Source organism: Triturus cristatus, chromosome 7 (genome assembly GCF_964204655.1).
Source record: "Triturus cristatus chromosome 7, aTriCri1.1, whole genome shotgun sequence".
Classification (NCBI taxonomy): domain Eukaryota; kingdom Metazoa; phylum Chordata; class Amphibia; order Caudata; family Salamandridae; genus Triturus; species Triturus cristatus.
Window position 1 is genome coordinate 1,480,947,350 of NC_140590.1, and position 19,284 is coordinate 1,480,966,633.

At 47.3% G+C, this 19,284-nt stretch overlaps 1 protein-coding gene across 1 annotated transcript in view; it reads right to left on the minus strand.

Moving 5' to 3' along the window:
- The window catches only part of LOC146812218 (protein-glutamine gamma-glutamyltransferase 6-like), a 150,333-nt gene extending 142,058 nt beyond the window's left edge, over positions 1–8,275 (minus strand). Inside the window, exon 1 of the mRNA XM_085619247.1 lies at positions 8,141–8,275. Within this exon, the coding sequence (XP_085475373.1) occupies positions 8,141–8,147 (7 nt within the window). The 5' untranslated portion in view covers positions 8,148–8,275. The remainder of the gene's footprint in view (positions 1–8,140) is intronic.
- Positions 8,276–19,284: the final 11,009 nt, after the last annotated feature.

A 19,284-nucleotide genomic window follows, 5' to 3' on the forward strand; every position in this document is an offset into this window, starting at 1 on the left:
CATTCTTAGTCTATGAATGAGCCTTTTAACGTCATAATTGCTGCAATGTATTATTTAAAAATCTCTAAACAGCATGGCAGTGCCAACAACTCCCAACTGAGCTTTTTTGGCATTAAGCAAAACTGGACTTTATCCAAATTTAGAGACAACAAAGCCCACGTTGGTCTGAGGAAATGGCACTGTCCTGGATCCATCAATGATTATATTTAACAACTTGCTAAATGTATTTATTTTATTTATTTCAAAAAGAGTGTCTCATCACAGTCTTAATGGCGCCTGACTCTTGATACTGAAAAACTGGAAATCCTCTAAAAGTGCTTTGACTGGTAATTGGTTGATGTAGCTGTCTTCCTTGTCTCTTTAAGAAAGAACTTTATTAATAATTTTTGAGAAATTAGAGCTTTATAACAATATTTTAAGTCTGTTTCTTGAACCATAAGACTAGATCCCTTCACTTGAATGCACTTCTTCCTAGGGGCTGTTTTTGGCTGTGATATTTGAAAGCGATTACTGTTACATCATGACAGCTACTACCTTATTGCTATTTGTGCTATTTGTGTTTCCTTTTATCCCTACACTTTCTTTTTGTTCTATATGTGTGTGTACTTATCTTACTTATAAAGCTCATATGTGATAAATAGCTTATGATTCCTTTCAATCAAATTGAGCAACATCAAAACTTAGTGGCCAGTGACCTTTGTTGGACTGTTTATACATCAGATCTATAAGCTTTGCGTCTTTATTTCAGTATTACTCATTGAATTTTGCTTAATAAAGATGTTAAGAATAAAAAGAGACTAGAAAGGCTCGTGAAATGTTGTGTTATGCTCAGCAGGGCTTTTAGTACTTGCTTCCCATCTAATACTTTAAAAAAAACAATGATCATAACAATAATAATAAAAATAATATTAACAGTATTTAAATGCGTCCAAAACAAAATATTATAATACCCCCTGAATAAGAGACTTTACAGCTTTGAAATGCATTGTGGTTGGATAATTGCCTCAATATTATAAAAAAATATTTAATAAAATATATAGATGATGGAAAAGAAGTACGGATTGTGAAATTAAATGAAAGTTTATGAAGCTATGCATCACAATAGAAGTGATTGTTTCAGTAGAGTGCATAAAGGAGTTAATTGAGAGGGTGGTTATTAGGTAGTATTTGGCTTGGGATCCACACTGCGTTTCCCTTACCCTCCCTCTTAGAGGCACCGGTCTCTTAGGAATATTCTCTGTCCTAGGAGGATGGTGATCCAGTAGTCTAGTAGGGCTGAGGCACAGTTATTCTTATTTCTTGCATGCCTTGCATAGAACCAGCAATGCAGCAAACCTACCAGTTTCATGGAAGCACCAGCCTGTGCAGAAAATTCCTATGTTTCAACAGTTTTATGCTTTTCCTAGAAAGATTGGACTAGTCAGAGGCAGGATAGTTTTTCTCCACCCATAGTTAATGCAGCAGAGAGAGTAGATTTAGTTCTACACTAGGCAGTCATGTGTGTCACACAAAGGCAAGCTCATGGGTGATGGAAGGTATCAAGAACATTCATTTTCTTCAGTTTGTCGTTTTGTCAGTGGGGTGCATATGTGGACAGAGGCAACAGTAGCATTTAATATGTTAAAGAATAAAAGAGTAGGAGCCTAAAGTTATTCTCAGTAGCAGACGGCAAGTTCTGCCCAATGACGTGGTTGCTGATTACTAACCCTGCAGAGTCTTGATTACATCTGATCCTTCTTTCTTGCATCACTCTATACTTCCTTCTCTGGATGCCATTCTTACTGGTTCTCCTTCATCCCTGCTTTCTCTCTTTCATATCTCTCTTGCCCTACTTATTTGTCACTTTTCTGTCTTTCTCTCTCTTGCTCCTGATTAAAGTCTGATGATAAAAAATAAGTCCAGGTCCTCAAATGGGAGAGCCTCTCTGCACACCACTCACACCAGCAAGCACAATTTAAGTGCTGGGAAGAAGTATAGTATAGTATAGAAACGCATAGTATAGTCATCTCACACCTTATGCATTGCAAATGTCCTTAGCTATTAGCCGGCAAGATTTCCACACTTTTCAAGGCTGTTACGGAAATGTATCAGCAGGGGCGAAACCTCAACACATATTAAAGCGAAATCTTGACTTGACAAGATGTGACAAGATTGGTGGTTCATGGAACAGATGCTTAGGGATAGTTTGCCGGAGGTGGGTGCAAGCATGATCCATTTCCCACAGAAAGTTACACATACACGAATGAGTCGACTCCCTGCTTGCCAAAAAACATACATTGACTTCTTATCACAAAGATAAGAGTGAACAACCAATTCAAATTACTGGCACACTAGTCGGAAGTAGGATGTGTGTACAGAATGATGTAAACAAGTATTTCATGTGGTATATTACGGGATTGTAGAATGGATTTTATCCCCCTAGCCTCTGAAAAAGTAATTGTCTCTGCACCTGTCAATGCATTGATGATGTCCTCGCTTCACAAAAGGTAGAATTGAAGGTTCACCTGTTCTCATGTTTTTTAAGACAAGCATATTACTGTGGGAGAGTAGCTAGACAAGAGAGGATGCATCTCCACCGAGATCTTGGAGAAAGAAATCGAAGTTTCATCATTTAGCAACATTCATCTGTGCATTTCACAGTAACTGAATGTCATATCAGTGATGGGGAAAACTTCTTATAGACTAATGTCATCCAACATGAGGAACCCTAGGGGTCTGGTAAAACATAGGAGTGTAACAGTCTAAACTGCAGAGATGCAAAGTAAATAAAGCGTAAAGCCGAGAACATTTGCGAGAGTTGTTTTTTGCAAGTAAAAGCATAGAGAATCATCAGTATTATAATTGTTTTTTTTAATTTATGGCATTTATAAAGCTCAACACTACCCATAGTGGCAGTACACTTTGCATATGACAATTCAATTACAATAGAACATCTTCATAATTTCAACTTCAAACTGAATTCTGGGGCAATCAGTATAACTGGAACCCAGCTACAAGGCAGGCGAATACAAGTAAGAAATACCCTCTTAAGGTGTGTTTTAAGATTTTTCCAAGGGTATTGAAATGGTTCCTACAAATCCTGGCATCTGTTTCCATAGTCTGGGGGCTGGGCAAGAAAAGCATGCTTGGCAGTCTTGATTACTTTTCTTTTTAGGACTTCTGGTGTTCGTCTTGATTTTCTGCTTCCTATTGTCTTTGCTATGTGGAGTTTTTCTGGCAGGTAGAATGAAAGCGCTGAGTGTAACACCTTGTGTGTTATGCAGGCAATCTTGAAATTGATTTACATCTTTAGCAGTAGTCAATGGAATTGCCTCAGGAGTGGAAATAAATGACCTGAATTCTTTGTGCTTGCTACCAACTGTGCTGTGTCGTGCAGTGTGACTTTAGGTGTGGGGTCTTCCTGCGCCTGTGAGGGAGAATACCAGAGCTTGAACAGCTCATCTGAAGTCTTCTAGTGGGATGGAGATCTTGATTTTCTCTAAGAGTCGCAAGTGGTGCAGTGGTATGTGCCTGCATCTAGCCGATCATGATCAGGCCGCTAGTACTATACAAGGATGAGTGTCTGATGACCATGTCATAGTTTGAATGTCGTTGGAAAGACACTGAGGCAGTATAAACTTGGTCAAAGGAGATTTGTACATCCAACACAATTGTTGTAGGCCATTTTGGCACTAATCTGATGGCCATTTAGAGACTCCACTTCTAACTTGTCAGGTGAAGAAAATGGCTAGGTTGTTAGGGAACTTGGAAAAACTTCACAGGTGGTTGACAGTTGTCAGAAAGTCACTGCAATGAGTCTTTCACCTAAATCTGACATACAGCTCTTCCTACAAAAATATTGGGTTACTTTAAATGTTTAAAATCAGTTAGTTAGATTAGGGTAGTTAGATTTGATGATCCTCAAAATTTGTGTAGGGCAAATTTAATGTGAGGTTGAAGATTTTCATAATCTATATTTTTGAGCAAATGTTTTTTCCAACTTATGTTTTTTCAGTTTTAGTTTCAGCACCCTACAGCTCGGCCTCTACAATAAAACTAGGACCTTTCACAGGAGCATTACTTCAGACTGGCAGTGCCTAATGTTCCACCCTCAGTTTGCTGATTTCTGAGTTTGGTAGTCATTCTATTTTTGGCATGGTGGGTTTGATTCAGGAGGTGAAGGGTTTTTTTTGTTTTTGTTACAGAGTTGTACATAGCGCAAACTTGACCAGAAGGTATTGGGTATCAGAGCGCTTTACACCAGTACCAGTTGCATTACATGAGGACACATTCATTTTTGTCAGACTCGGAGAGATTAAGTGATTTGCCCAGAATCACAGGATGTTCTGAGTCGTTGCTGAGACTCGAACCTGGTTCCCCAGATTCGGGGTCGACCGCCCTAGCCATTAGGCCAACTCCTTTCCCCTTCTTGTGAGAATGCAGTTGATGTGACTTGGCACAAGTGAAAATTGCTAGAAGCATATGTGCAGGAAGAAGTGCTGATGGTCATAGTTCAAGAGGAAGTGATGGAAGTGCTCTTTGGCTTGGGGTAATTGAAAGAGCCAAGGGAGGTCTCTGCACAATGTTTCAGCCTTGAAACTCCTAGTAAGCTCATTGTAGATCATGATGCTGGAAGGCCTCCAAACTGGAAATAATGGATTTATTCGAAGTTGGTGGTGGATGTTGAATGTGGTTATCCTAAGATGCCTCTGTTTGTATTGGTCACTGATGTGGCTGCGTTGTTTTCATTTTGTGTGCATGTTATTTGTCCTTTAGAGAGGAGAGAAGGAGAGTGGTGTCTCAAGCCCTGGTTATGAGCAGGGCTGAAATTTCATACTCCTTTACAGACTGCTGTTTGCATAGGGGTCACATTTCTGAGTTGCATAGTATTTATCGGGTGCGTTAAAGACCTCACCATTAATTACATTTTGTCACATTAAGCCTGCTGGAATTTAACTGGAGGGAAAGTGTACAATATTTACTAAAAGATGTGGATTTTGGTAAGCAACAAAATCCATATGTCATTCCACAAAAACTCAAAATATGTGATATAATTATTACATCCAATAAATTCCGAACATGTTGGTGTCAATGAATAATTCTGGCATCCAAAATGGCCGACTGGTAATCAGGCCAATGGTGCTCGGGTAGGGTTATGTTATAAATGGCTCTCATAGAGAGCCTCCATGTTTTATTTAAATTTCTGAAAGTCATAACTCCTTGTAATGACATCACAACAGTTGATAACGAAACTGGTTATCAACTTTTGTGATGTGGTAAGGCCATCCAGGCTAGGTGGCAGGTCTCTCTGAAAGCCTGTCAGCGCAGCGCTGCTTGTCTGCTTTGACTGAAATCAGAAAGCACAGCGGCGGGGGGGGGGGGGAAGGAAGGCAAGGAAGGTTGTGGGTTTTAGTTAAGAATGGCAGGTAAGATATTTATTTTTCACATTTGCGTTGGGGAAGAGTGGGAATGTTATGTATAGCTCTCCCATTATCCCCTGCCCCTGCACAATGATTGAAAGCTGGGACAGATGATTTTGGGGGCCATACATAACATAAAATTATAGATGGGAAAAAAGTGAACTACAGGAATATGTTTCACCTGAGAGTTCTTAGTGACTTTATAGATAACTCAAGTTCTACTCTCCTTGTCTATTTGATGTTACTCTGAAACTCCTAGGTGAAAAACATCCCTGTAACTCACTGTTATTCATTTATAGTTTTATATATCTTTCCTCCTGCGTTTGGGTGATTCCTCCTCTGCCTAGAATGAGAAATGTGATAAATTCCCAGAGAGGCTGGATGGTGGGAGGCAAGGATGGTGGAAAAAGGAAAGGGGAGGAATTATTAATTCCTTGCGATAGCTCGCATCATGGAGAAAAAAATCAACATTTCTGTGATCCTATACATTTAATACAATCCAAACTTCACCTGGATCTAACCATTTTGCTTATTAAGGAACACATCCTGGTGTACAGCCGGTGTGGATCAGGTACCATGCAGGTTCATAGTGAATTTTGCCTTATACGTGTGGTTTTTCTAATAAAGTACATGTGGTGTAAGCTTTCTTAGTTAATCGTTCAGCAATACTGCTCCACATAGTATATTTCGGAAGTTGCAACATGAGGAAAACCACAATGAACTGTAGCTGTTGGCAAATGTTTCCATCCTGTCTTCAAGTCGTCATTCTTTAACTGAAAATCCCTCCTCTGGGAACACAGGGCGGTGAAATGATAACACACGTACTATTCATTTATATTGTTGAGGGGGTTCCTGCCCACCACCCTTCTTGCAACTCTAACCTGCCACAATGTTTATATTATGTTGTGCACAGCAATACTGTGCTAAGCTTTGCTACGTTATGTTTTTTAATTGAATGCTGTGCTGTGCGATTTTATTTTAATGCAATTAAATTCTGTGTTATGCTATTTTATGTTATGCTATGCTTTATTATGCCATTACATGCATTGGTGTTATGTTATTATACTAAGATATAATGTTATATGGTTTTATTTTTACTTAGGTATATTTACTAGGATTTGTTATAATGTGTCGTGATGCTATACTGTGCTGTTTTGCAATCTATTGTCCTTTGAAATGGTTTAAATTGAATTTTACTGTACAGCGCTTTGTCACAGACATACGGTATAGCCGCGCTAAAGCAAAAACCTGAAAATAATGAAATAATTGAAAACATATATATTAGTTGCTATTGAATTTTTACTTCTTTTAATGTGTGCATATCACAGACATGCATTGAAGAAATGTAGCTTTTCTTTATTAATTAATTTTGACTGCGTGTACACATCATGGATGTGAAGAGGAGGTTTGTAAACCAGTGTCCTGTTACTTGGGTCAGAGTGTGCACATCACGGATGTGCTATTCCTTGAATAATATATTTGAAGTTCAGACTGTATAACTTTGTTTGTTAACTTCTGTAAACACTTTGGTTTAAATTTAGACAAAATGAAAAACAACTTCCTGATCTTGCTTTTAGAATAATAGTCAGCGTTCTAGTTGTTCTGCAAAAAGTTCTTCAGAAAATAAACCACTAAGTAATTAACTAAATAAATAACCGCAGTGGCATGAAACCATTTGCAAGGACCCCTAATTATTTAACTGAAAGCTTCTCACCTGCAGAGAGGTAAGAAATCAGGCAGTAGGTGTGTGTTTTTCAAGAAATGGAGCTCCACTCCCTGCCTTTCTCATCTGACTGGCGTTTGGAGTAAGAATCAGTCCATGGAAAAAGGGGTATCACACACGTGCAAAAACCTTCTGCAGCACAATGGGGTCCAACATTCTCAGCCGCTCATGCCAGATAGCCCGTCCACGGAGCACTGAAAATGGCAACCGGTCAAAACACTAATGTTCGTAGAGCACAAGGTTTTTTGGGACTGACTCACACATGACTGAGTAGTTACAGTATGGTATGTGTGATATGAATTTCTGTATTCACTCAACATGTTTTGCAAGAATGATCCAACATTTTGTGTTACCCCTCGACTTGCAGCATATGCACACCACCTCATCAGTAGTAGAAAGCCTCTTGTACCACCTAAGCCACTAAACGTTTTTATTGTCAAGTAGCAGAAGTTGCTTTTCCAACGTGGTTTAAAAAATGTGAAGTAACAGCAGGCCCTGCAGCTCACAGCAATAACGCACCTACGCACCTGTACATGGACCTAATGCACCGAGCATTCATCCAATCAACATGTATCTAAGTAAGAATTCCTGGGATTAGAAGACCATGGGGCAGATTTACAAGCCCCTTGCGCCACTTTTGCGTCACTTTTAACATGGGAAAAGTGACGCAAAAGTGGTGCAAGGAACTTGTAAATCTGCCCCTTGTTTTTTTTAAAAACAAGATGGCCGTCAATCAATCAGGGATTTGTGAAGCGCACTACCCACCCGCGAGTGTCTCAAGGCGCTGCATGATTGAAGGTTTCAGTGATTTCATAATATACGTTATAATGTTTAACAAGGTCATACGATAAACTTGGTTAACATAATAATATTGTCAGTGGCTGATGTCAAATTGATGTCAAGACGTCGTGGGAATTGATTGGAGGGAGAAAAGAGCGCGAGGCTGGAAAGAGGCAAACTCGAGAAATATACGGTTGCAATAAAGGAAACTGTGAAGCATGTGCCCCATCAAACTCACCTTCCATGCTGTCTTCTGTGATCTCTTCACCGCTGCCTGCAAGTGGGTCTTCTGCTTTGAAGCTCAGCAAAAGGTTGATGAGCGTGCCACGGGCAAGGAACAGTGTCTGTATTTATAACCGACCTGTAATGCTATCTCTCAGGCTAGCCATGTGGAATGCAGTGGGTGAGGCAATGGGCTTTGTTCCTGATCATCATAATGAATTAAGTCATCCTTTGCAAAATAAAACCTTGCATAACAGCAGTTGGTTAATCTTCTCCAGACCACAGAGGGCAGGGATGGAGCAGTTCCAAGAGGTACATTATCCTGCTTGCTACCTCAAGGCATCTTTTAAAGCATTATCTTTGGTTAAATCCTGCCGTCAAACCAGTTACCTGTGAAACTAAGCAGCAACTGGACATCCCTGTGATCAGTAACTGGACTGACCCTTGAACCACTGTAATCTGGTGCTTTTTAGCCTTTGACTTTCAGTGGGTCCTAAGGATGAACAGTCAATTCTTACCCTTGTAGGGCTGCATGGAGTAAAAAGTGACATAAATGCAACTTACTGACTTTGAACAATAGTTATATGGTCCAGTCAATGGTACATCCTTTTCAAAGAAGTTGTTACCTTTTACATTTTCTGTTCAATTGCTTAGTGTTAATGTTCTGGACAGGCTTGTAGGACACAGAGGGGCATATGTACAAGGAGTTAATGCCGCCTTAGCTGCACTTTTCCAACGGTTTTGCGTCGATATTTACATCACCATATGTACAAGCTGTCGCTAACCTCTGTTAGTGACAGTTTTCCACCGAAAACATCCATAGAAAAGATCGCCACTTCTGTTAGTGATAATGACATGCAAGGAAGGCGTTTCGGTGCAAAAACAGCTACTAACCTCACTTTGCGCTATATATACAAGGGAATCCTTGAATGTAGGAGGACCCAAAAATCTGCCTCTAACTGCAGTTAGTTTTTTAGGCCCAGAAAATAGCTGGTCTTTGAAATGGAGATAACACCTGGGGCCTCATTTCAGCAGGTTTTGGTGCTGGACAGCGCTGGAAGCAATGTTGCTGCGCTGCCCTGCGACAAAACTACAGGGCAGGAATGCGCACCATCAATAAGATAGTGCGCATTCCTGGGACTCAGTCATGAAATGTGTGCCAGCGATGCGACAAGACAGCTTTCCAACACTTTTCACTACGTCCTTCTTGCGACACTATGGAGGGCTGTATTCACTGGACAGCGCTCCATGACGCAAGTAATAACAGATACGTCTGGAATCCCGGTATATTTGTCTGCTCTAAAGTCACACATTGCTGCAGTTGTGTTACAAGCATGATGCAACTCTAGCAATGCATGGGGCCAGCCTATCCATGTGGCACTGCGTCACCCTTACACCTGCCATCAGGCAGGCGTAAGGTACTGATGCAGTGCCGTCCTTCAATTATTGCAGTGATTTTTTCCATGTGTCACTTTGCAAATACGGCGCAACGTGGTGCAAGATTTTGCCTGGTCTTTTTTTGAGGGGTGCCAGGGTGTCGGCGCAGTTGGAGATCCATCAGTGGTGGTTGCGCGCTGCGGTGTTATCGCCTGTAAGCGTTGGCAGAGTGGTGGAGCTGAGGGAGTTGACAAGAAGTTCTTCATTGGCCTTGATCCAGCTACAAAGGGGGCGATGATGGCGCTGGTGTACGGTGGGCATGGTGAAGACGTGATATACAATGATGGTCAGTCCAGGAGAGTCCGATGGTGTGGCTGTAGTTGAAATTCCTGCTGGCGGAGGAGACATGCTCTACCGTCTGTCCTGCTATGTGGCTTGCTGTGGTGACTAGCTGCTTGAGTCTGATGTTGGCGAGCTTCCTCAAGAAGGGGTGGTGTTCTGGTCACTGGGTTGTCCAGGTGGAAGTAGAGTTCACAGAGTAGGATTTCATCTGCGGTTGGGGAGCCTGGGGTGCAATGAGGTCTGCAATGGTATTGGAGAATGGGTGTCCATGGCCTGCGGGGCCTGCAGATGAGGGTGGCGCAGAGGATGGGGTTGGGGTTGGTCCGGATCTGGAAGTTGAGGTGTTCCATGGTCACCATTGGGTCATTAGAGTGCATGGTCAGTCGGAGTGTTCTTATGTAGGTGATGGCAATTCCTCCTCCTAGATGGTTGGGGTAGTCCTTTCGGGTGATTTAGTAGCAGTCACTGATGGCGATGGTGATGTCCGGTCTGGAGCAGAGGTTGGTCCTGGAAGGAGATGTGGCACCTAGGGCTGATGGCGAGGAGGGTGCTGGCGTCATAGTGGTGGAGTGTCCGAGAGGAAGGGGTCTTGGAGCTGAGCATGGTCCTGGGGCAGACGGACGCAGACAGGCTTCCCTATGGCTAGCCAGTGGCATGGGAGACGTCTATTACAATGCAGGCATTTTTTACAACGCAACTACAACAGCGCAGGTGCCTTTACATCGCATTCCATTCAAATGCACTGTGAGGTTAGTAGTTTTGTTTTTTAAGTTTTTCGGGTGGGTATGGGTTTCGGGGGTCTGAGATTAAAATTGGGGTGTATAATGGGGTAAAATATAAAAATTGTGGTCAAATATGATTTTTAGGGTGTGTTTTGGGGGTCAAAGATGAAATGTAGGGTCCAGGGTGTGTTTTGGGGTGCAAGGATTAGTTTTAGGGTTGCACTTACTGAAGTGGGAAGAGTAATGTTTTCATCTCCGCTACCCAGCACTTTCCCTACTGTTGCAATATCTGTAGTATTAGAATACATTGTAATGGAATGCAATGTTATGGTATGCGTTGTAACGTCATATATACCTTTGACACACCAGTGGTACGCCCGCTGCACATGGGCGCACAGTGCCCACCATAGAGAAGTGCTGCGGGGGGGACTGGATAGCTGGCAGGTGAGAAACTCATGGAAGGACACTGGATGGGGCGGGGACGCAGGTGTGTGTGTGAGATGGTGTTCTAACAATTAAAATGAAAGACATCTTATCCCGGGGTAGAGTGCGGTGTCTTCGTTGCTCCTGCTCTCCTCAGTCTGCTTGAAAGCAGTGGGGTGATGCTCTTCCGTCATTGCGGATGAGCCGCCACTGGAGGTGCATCACACCAGGTGCTAGGTCTGGGCGACACGAACCCCGGTCCTCCTCTGCTACGAGACCTACCTTCTCCTTACCTGGACATTGACACCGTGGCGCAATCAGCTGCACTCTCTCCAAATCTGTGACTCAGCCAGCAGGAGACTCAAGCAGGTGGGATTTCACAAGTCTGGGTACAGCAGTCGCCGCCAAGTCCGAGAACACCTCTTTGCAGCCCCGCTGACTTATAGCTTGCTTGAAAACAAGTTTGCCTTGGATCTTACTTTATAATGTTTACTTTCACAATTATGTTTTACTTATGAGGGAATGGTCTGACAGATGTTACCTCTCTTTCCTTTTCCCCAATGTTTGTTGCCTCGTCAATGCATCATACATTCCATCAGCTAAAATGTGAAAGTAGGTTTCTGCCCTTGTCAAAAGGGGTTGCTAACCCAAAGATAATGCCCATGTATACTCAGTCCCACAGCTCATAGTGCCTGCTGTGTAAGTACACCAACTCCCAAGAAAAAGGATATCCATGCGATACAAATGCTAAGATCATGCTTCAGAAAGAGATCGATGGGTTGATGAGCGATGATGCAGACACTTTTCAGGTCAACACGTCTCTTATAGTTTCCCTGCTTAATAGCGAGCATTTGAATACTTCTTAGGTGCCAATTACGATCCGGTAAACAAAATTCCCGTACGACTCGTATCCGGTCTTTTTACCGTACGAATCGTACAAGTGCCGTACAAACTGGCAATCACGATTCGCATGGTAAAACGCCCATACGAGTCGCATTGGGAATAATTCCCCACACGTCCTTGGGTCGGAAAAAGTGTTCGACACGTCCTCGGACGATTTACCGTACAAACGTGAAAAGCGAAGTCCGACCGGGGAATCACGATCCGTCCCGGGCGTCCGAATGTACAACCGTATGGTTAAAAGACCGTCCGCACCGAACTCCAATAGCAACCATGGAGACGTCCAAACAGATGCCCGGTACGCGCCGTACCCCCCCCCCAGCCCCCGCATGTACGCGCCGTACCCCCCCCAGCCCCCGCATGTACGCGCCGTACCCCCGTGTATGTACACCCGAGTACGTTCAAGTCGAACCCCCCCGTGTATGTACACCCGAGTACGTGTCGAACTGTACGTGTCGAACCCCCCGTGTATGTACACCCGAGTACAAGTCGAACCCCCCCGTGTATGTACACCCGAGTACGTGTCGAACTGTACATGTCGAACCCCCGTGTATGTACACCCGAGTACGAGTCGAACCCCCCCGTGTATGTACACCCGAGTACGTGTCGAACTGTACGTGTCGAACCCCCCGTGTATGTACACCCGAGTACGAGTCGAACCCCCCCGTGTATGTACACCCGTGTACGTTCGAGTCGTACCCCCACCCGTGTATGTACGGTGCGTACCCCCGACACGTACAGTTCGACACGTACTCGGGTGTACATACACGGGGGGTTCGACTCGTACTCGGGTGGACATACACGGGGGGTATGTACACCCCAGTACATTCGAGTCCTACCCACACCCCAGTATGTTCGAGTCCTACCCCCACCCCTGTACGTGTCGTACCACCGTGTACCCACACCCCAGTACGTTCGAGTCCTACCCACACCCCTGTACGTGTCGAACCCCCACCCGTGTATGTACACCCCAGTATGTTCGAGTCCTACCCACACCCCTGTACGTGTCGTACCACCGTGTACCCACACCCCAGTACGTTCGAGTCCTACCCACACCCCTGTACGTGTCGAACCCCCACCCGTGTATGTACACCCCAGTACGTTTGAGTCCTACCCACACCCCTGTACGTGTCGAACCCCCACCCGTGTATGTACACCCCAGTACGTTCGAGTCCTACCCACACCCCTGTACGTGTCGTACCACCGTGTACCCACACCCCAGTACGTTCAAGTCCTACCCACACCCCTGTACGTGTCGAACCCCCACCCGTGTATGTACACCCCAGTACGTTCGAGTCCTACCCACACCCCTGTACGTGTCGAACCCCCACCCGTGTATGTACACCCCAGTACGTTCAAGTCCTACCCACACCCCTGTACGTGTCGAACCCCCACCCGTGTATGTACACCCCAGTACGTTCGAGTCCTACCCACACCCCTGTACGTGTCGTACCACCGTGTACTCACACCCCAGTACGTTCGAGTCCTACCCACACCCCTGTACGTGTCGAACCCCCACCCGTGTATGTACACCCCAGTACGTTCGAGTCCTACCCACACCCCTGTACGTGTCGAACCCCCACCCGTGTATGTACACCCCAGTACGTTCGAGTCCTACCCACACCCCTGTACGTGTCGTACCACCGTGTACCCACACCCCAGTACGTTCGAGTCCTACCCCCACCCCTGTACGTGTCGAACCCCCGTGTACCCACACCCCAGTACGTTCGAGTCCTACCCACACCCCTGTACGTGTCGTACCACCGTGTACCCACACCCCAGTACGTCAGAGTCGCACCCCCAACACAACCTCCTAAGTACGGAGCGCACCCCAGGCCCCAAGATCACAACCGCATGTACGAGTCGTACCAAGCCACACACAAGGCCAGCACCGCACAACCAAATGGCCCATGTACACACCGTACACACGCTCAAAACGCACGTACACAACCAGGAAAAACCAAAACAACACAAGAATACACTATTCGAATGGCACAAAGCCACTAAACATGGCCAACAAACACTGAAAAATCACATACACTGACCTGCAACTGCCAAAAACAAACAGAGGCACTAAACACCACCACTCCTTATAACACACCCACCCAAACTTCAAACACAGCCACACCCACCAATGGACCAATAAAAAGGGCCCACACACACAAACCATGAGCCTTTGCAACAGACTCACTGCTGCCAGACACCACAGACAACTACCAGCACCTTACTACAAGCTTCACCACACCTTACACTTGCACATCTCCACACAACCACCTTCACAAACACACCCTCATCACATTCACACACACACACACCTGCACAACCACACCCACACACCCACAACCATCCACACACCCCCCCCATCCACACACACACCCCACCATCCACACCCACACCCCTCACCATGCCCACTACCAAGAATCCAAAGTTCAGTAACCGAGAGTTGGAGGTTCTTGTTGATGAAATCCTCAGAGTCGAGCCACAGCTCTTTGGAACATTGGTCAGAAACACCAGCATGGTAGCAAAAACAGCCATGTGGCAGACCATCATTGATGCTGTGAATGCTGTTGGGGACAACAGAAGGACCAGGCAGGAATGCCAGAACAGGTGGTACGATCTGCGGAGGAGGGTCAGAGCCAAGAGGCAGGAGGAACACGACCAGGCCAACGCCACCGGAGGAGGGCCCTCCCGCAGACCCGTACAGTACCAGCCCTGGGAGGAGAGGGTGATGGCCATACTGCCGGTGGAGGCAGTCGAAGGATTAGAAGGACTCCGAGACCCGGGTGAGTACACAAACAACGCACCTCACATGGGGGGAACGGCATCCACAACCAAAATCACTAACAGGCACGCAACCACCCCAAGCCATCGCATGACTCAACCACACTCCATGAACACGCACATGCTACTGCTGCCACCATGCCCCATGCACCCAGCTGGACAATGTCAAGTCACAGGCCACAGAAGACACCAACACATGACACGGTAACCCGGATGGCGGGAGGCTGGGCACCAAAAATCACATAGTTCAACTCCGAAGCAGACAACAATGCCCACTGCCCATATGGCCTAGGTTACAGCCAGACAAACAGTGTGTCCCAACACAGGAATGACTTGCCAGCAAATGGCGGACGCCTTGCATCAACACATGGGGGTGAAGGCACTGTTTCGCACATGACAGCAGCTAATGAACAGCCAACATTGTGAAAGAGTGGCAGCACACACCACCACAGCAGCAGCGCACACACAGACACTACACCCAATGGGTGCCTGGAGATCAGAAACAAACTCACTTCAACAAGCCAAGGCCCATTCAAAGATCTGCTAACAGTGTGTGCCCAGGAAGCGGGCCTGAGGTGACAGAGGGTGACACACAGAGGGAGGGAGAGGGGGACAGAGAGGGAGGGAGAGGGGGACAGAGAGGGAGGGAGAGGGGGACAGAGAGGGAGGGAGAGGGGGACAGAGAGGGAGCGAGACACAGGGAGAGCAAATCAGCCGTGTGGCGTGTGCGAATGTCTGCTCGTCAGCAGGTAGACTGCGTGCATGTAGACAAGGGTGGCCAGTCCCAGAACCCCCCCTCTTCCCCATGGCAAAACACAGGGCTATGTCACAACCTGTTCACGAGCACAACGACAGCTACCTGGATCATATAAGTGTGTGGATCCACTCCATGTGCACATGTACAGTGCTACACGGAAGGCGCCAATGCATGGCTCGCCACACCTGCCCACTCCACTGCTGACTGCAGTCACACTTGACGCAGCAAGTAAGACTGTGCCACACATAGTTAAAGGGGCCAAAGTGGTTCCCAAGGGACACACCCATGCACAAGTGCACTGTGAGTGGAATGCAAGACAGATCCCAATTCCAAGAGGAAATGTCCCAACTTTGAAACAGATGAAACATGGATGTTGCATGGACCAAAATTAACATTGTCTCTCTCACACACAGGTCAACGTCGTGGTTCACCCCCCAACACTGGGGGGGAAGACTCACAGGACCCGGATCTGCGGGAGCCCGATCCCACCGGCAGCGACCACTCTCACCACTCTGTGGACGACCCCGACCGACCTGGCACCTCTGGTGGCCAACCACCTGCAGCACCTGCGTCAGGTACAACTGTGCCAACCACCACCCCCACTCCTGCCACATCCCAGGAGACACCCAGGATCCCTGCCCCAACACCACAATGCAGCCAGGCTGGCCAGGAGGGACACGGTGTCCCGGGCACCCAGGAGGAGGCAGGCGACAACGCCAATGCCACCCCTCAGGGGTCCCGGAGACCCGATGTACCCACAAGGGCAGGCCAGGTGCAAGTGGGCAGGGGTGGTGGGAGTGGAGGACGGCGGAGGCGCGACCCTGACGAGTTGGCTGGGGAACCGGTATTTGCCCATGTCCGTAACATCCTGGACACACCCGGCAGGACACCACGGGCCTGGCCCAGGTTGTGTATGACCTCGAGGGGATCAAGACCCAGCAGGCCCAGCAACATGCGGAGCTACATGCCTGTCTACTGCGACACCAACGGAGGATGGAGGACAGACAGGCTGAGCAAGTGCCGGCGTTCCAGGGGATTCACGATACACTCCGTCGGATGGCCGACAACATGGCCGACCCTCCCTGTGCCAGAAGGCGGAGAACATCACCACCCACAGGGAGGGATCAGGAGGAGGAGGAGGTAACATCCGATGGAGCATCCCAGACGTCGTCACGGCCTGCTGGTGAGGGTCCCCGCAGGAGGCCGGGTCGTCCACGGAAAGGACCGTGAGGGTCGGCGCTACATCACCATCTCCCAGGACACCTGGCCTGGCACCTGGGCCACTGGACCAACAGCATCACAGCATCAAGAGACATTCTCTGCCACATGGCCCTGCTGGTCACTGTCTGACCAATGTTGACAAAGACTGTGGCATGGACTGTGAGGATTTCAAATGGCAAGGACACCAACTCCCCTACTGAACTTTGGATTCCAAACTCCCGGAAAGCCCCTCACTTTGTCCCCCCCCCATAATAAATCACATTATGAAGAGTAGATGCCTGCTGGTTGCATAATTACCTAACATGTGTCTTGTAAAGTCTAAACATGCCTGAGTCATCTATTGTCTTCAACCATCCACACCCTGGGGCCTGAGTCTGGCACAGGACACATGGGTCACAGTGTATTAGGCAAGACAGACATGGAGCACCATACACACCCGTGATGGGCCCAACCAGCTGAGGGGGTGGCCGAACAACCGTGCTGACAGACACATTGAGTACAGCAACAGTCATGCGCAGAGGTCAGGGATCCAGTCCAGTGTCCTGGGGGGCACCCAGGTATGTGTAGACAGGTGGCAGAACCATGTCCTGCAAGCTTGAGTCCGGTGGATGCAGAGAATGGGGTCATGGACAACGTTGGATGCATGGGGATGGCACATGTCACAATACCCACACAGTCATGGACATCATGCCCAATACACAGTCTCAGCACACACACACAGCTTGCATCTTGCTACTCGACACATAGACACATAGCCACAATCAGGGAATACCATGCCAGACATGCTGGATGCACCGTGGCAACACACCAGCATTGACTGAGAAGAGGCACCTTGGAGGCATAGGGACACCTTTATTAGTCATGTTTTCGGGAGTGCAGAGGCTACTTGAAGTACACATGAACACATCATGTGGAGTAACATGTGGGTCCAACACTGGAACCCCCCTTCTGCAGCACAAATGTGTGTTCGCCATGGAACTGGCACACAAGCCTCGGCTAACAGCTCAACACCCACAGCTGCTCACGGAGAGACTGCCATACACCATTGATCCGCTGATGTGGAAGTCCCACACCATGTCAAGCCAATGCTAACCGTATGTGTCCGAGGGCAGTGTCACACACATTGATGCCATCATCACAATCCCCTATCCCATCACTGATGACTGTCTACCAGGCAGACCATCTATTCAGGTGTACACAGCTGCATGTCATGTCCCATGCTGATGCCACATGGCTGCAGAGGAACCAAACATCGACAGGGCCAGTGTGCATACATCGTGAACACCTGCCACACCCAATACACCCCTGATGCATCCCTTACCCTATGGAGACTTCCAAACGTGTCCGTGCCTGTAACGCTGAGTCAGCCCACGATGTCGTGTCCAGGAGGAATAGCAGTGCCACAACAATGCAAGCAGCAGACGGCATGCGCAAGTACCTGGGGAAGAGAGACACACAAGAAGTCAGCCACAAAAAGCACAGCCACTTGCATGTGCATTGACTCGACACATGTATGGATGACAACATGCTAGGTCACAATTATGACTGGGGAAATACTACCATCACGGCCACCATCACTCCAGTGACACACCCACACACACCTCTGACTCACGTGCCATACCTGCAGGTGGACACACATCACAACACATGCCACACGGGGACCAATGCGTGCACACTCAGACACTGGTACTCACCACTAAGCAAAGAAGTCGCGTATGAGCCGAGTCCAGATGTCCTCTTGCGGCTCCACATCCTCCACATCACTGGCCACATTGCCAAGCCCTTCGTCCTCCACGGGTGGATGGTCCTCGTCATGTTGATTCAGGATGAGTGGCACAGCTCTTTCAACTGCCATGTTGTGCAGCATGCAGCAGACCATGAAGATCTTGCAGACCTTCGCCGGGGCATATGGGAGTGCGCCGCCGGTCTTGTGGAGGCACCTGAATCGGCTCTTCAGCAGGCCAAACGTCCTCTCGATCACTCGCCTTGTCCGGCCATGGGCGGTGTTGTAGCGGAGCTGGGCCGGCGTGATGGGGTTGCGGAGAGGTGTGAGCAGCCAAGGCATGTTGGGATAGCCAGCATCCCCTACATGGGAAGCACATGGACATCGTTAGAAGTGGTGAAGTGGTAGTGCTGGTAGGTAATGCAAAATACAGGACAGACAGACTGTACCCACCAACAACACATGCCCGTTCGTTGCGCAGCTGCATCATCATTTCAGGCATCCTGCTACGCCTCATGATGTAGGCATCGTGTGCTGATCCTTGAAAACGAGCACAGACATGTGAAATCACCATGTTGGCCTGACACACCACAAGGGCATTAATGGAGTGGTAGTGCTTTCGATTGCGGTACGCCACCTCCCGTGCGTTTGGTGGTACCAAAGCTACATGTGTTCCATCTATGGACCCAATGACATGGGGCATCCCTCCCAGGGCATAGAAACCACGCTTGACCTCAGTCATCTGTTCAGGGGTTGGGAATTTGATGAAGTCATCCAGGTGAATCAACATGGCCTCTAAGAAATCATGCAGCACACGGCAGAACATGCTCTGGGACATGCCACCAACATGAGCTATGGTATTTTGAAAGGTACCCGTGGCAAGAAAATGTAGGGCAGCCATTACCTTCAGCTGG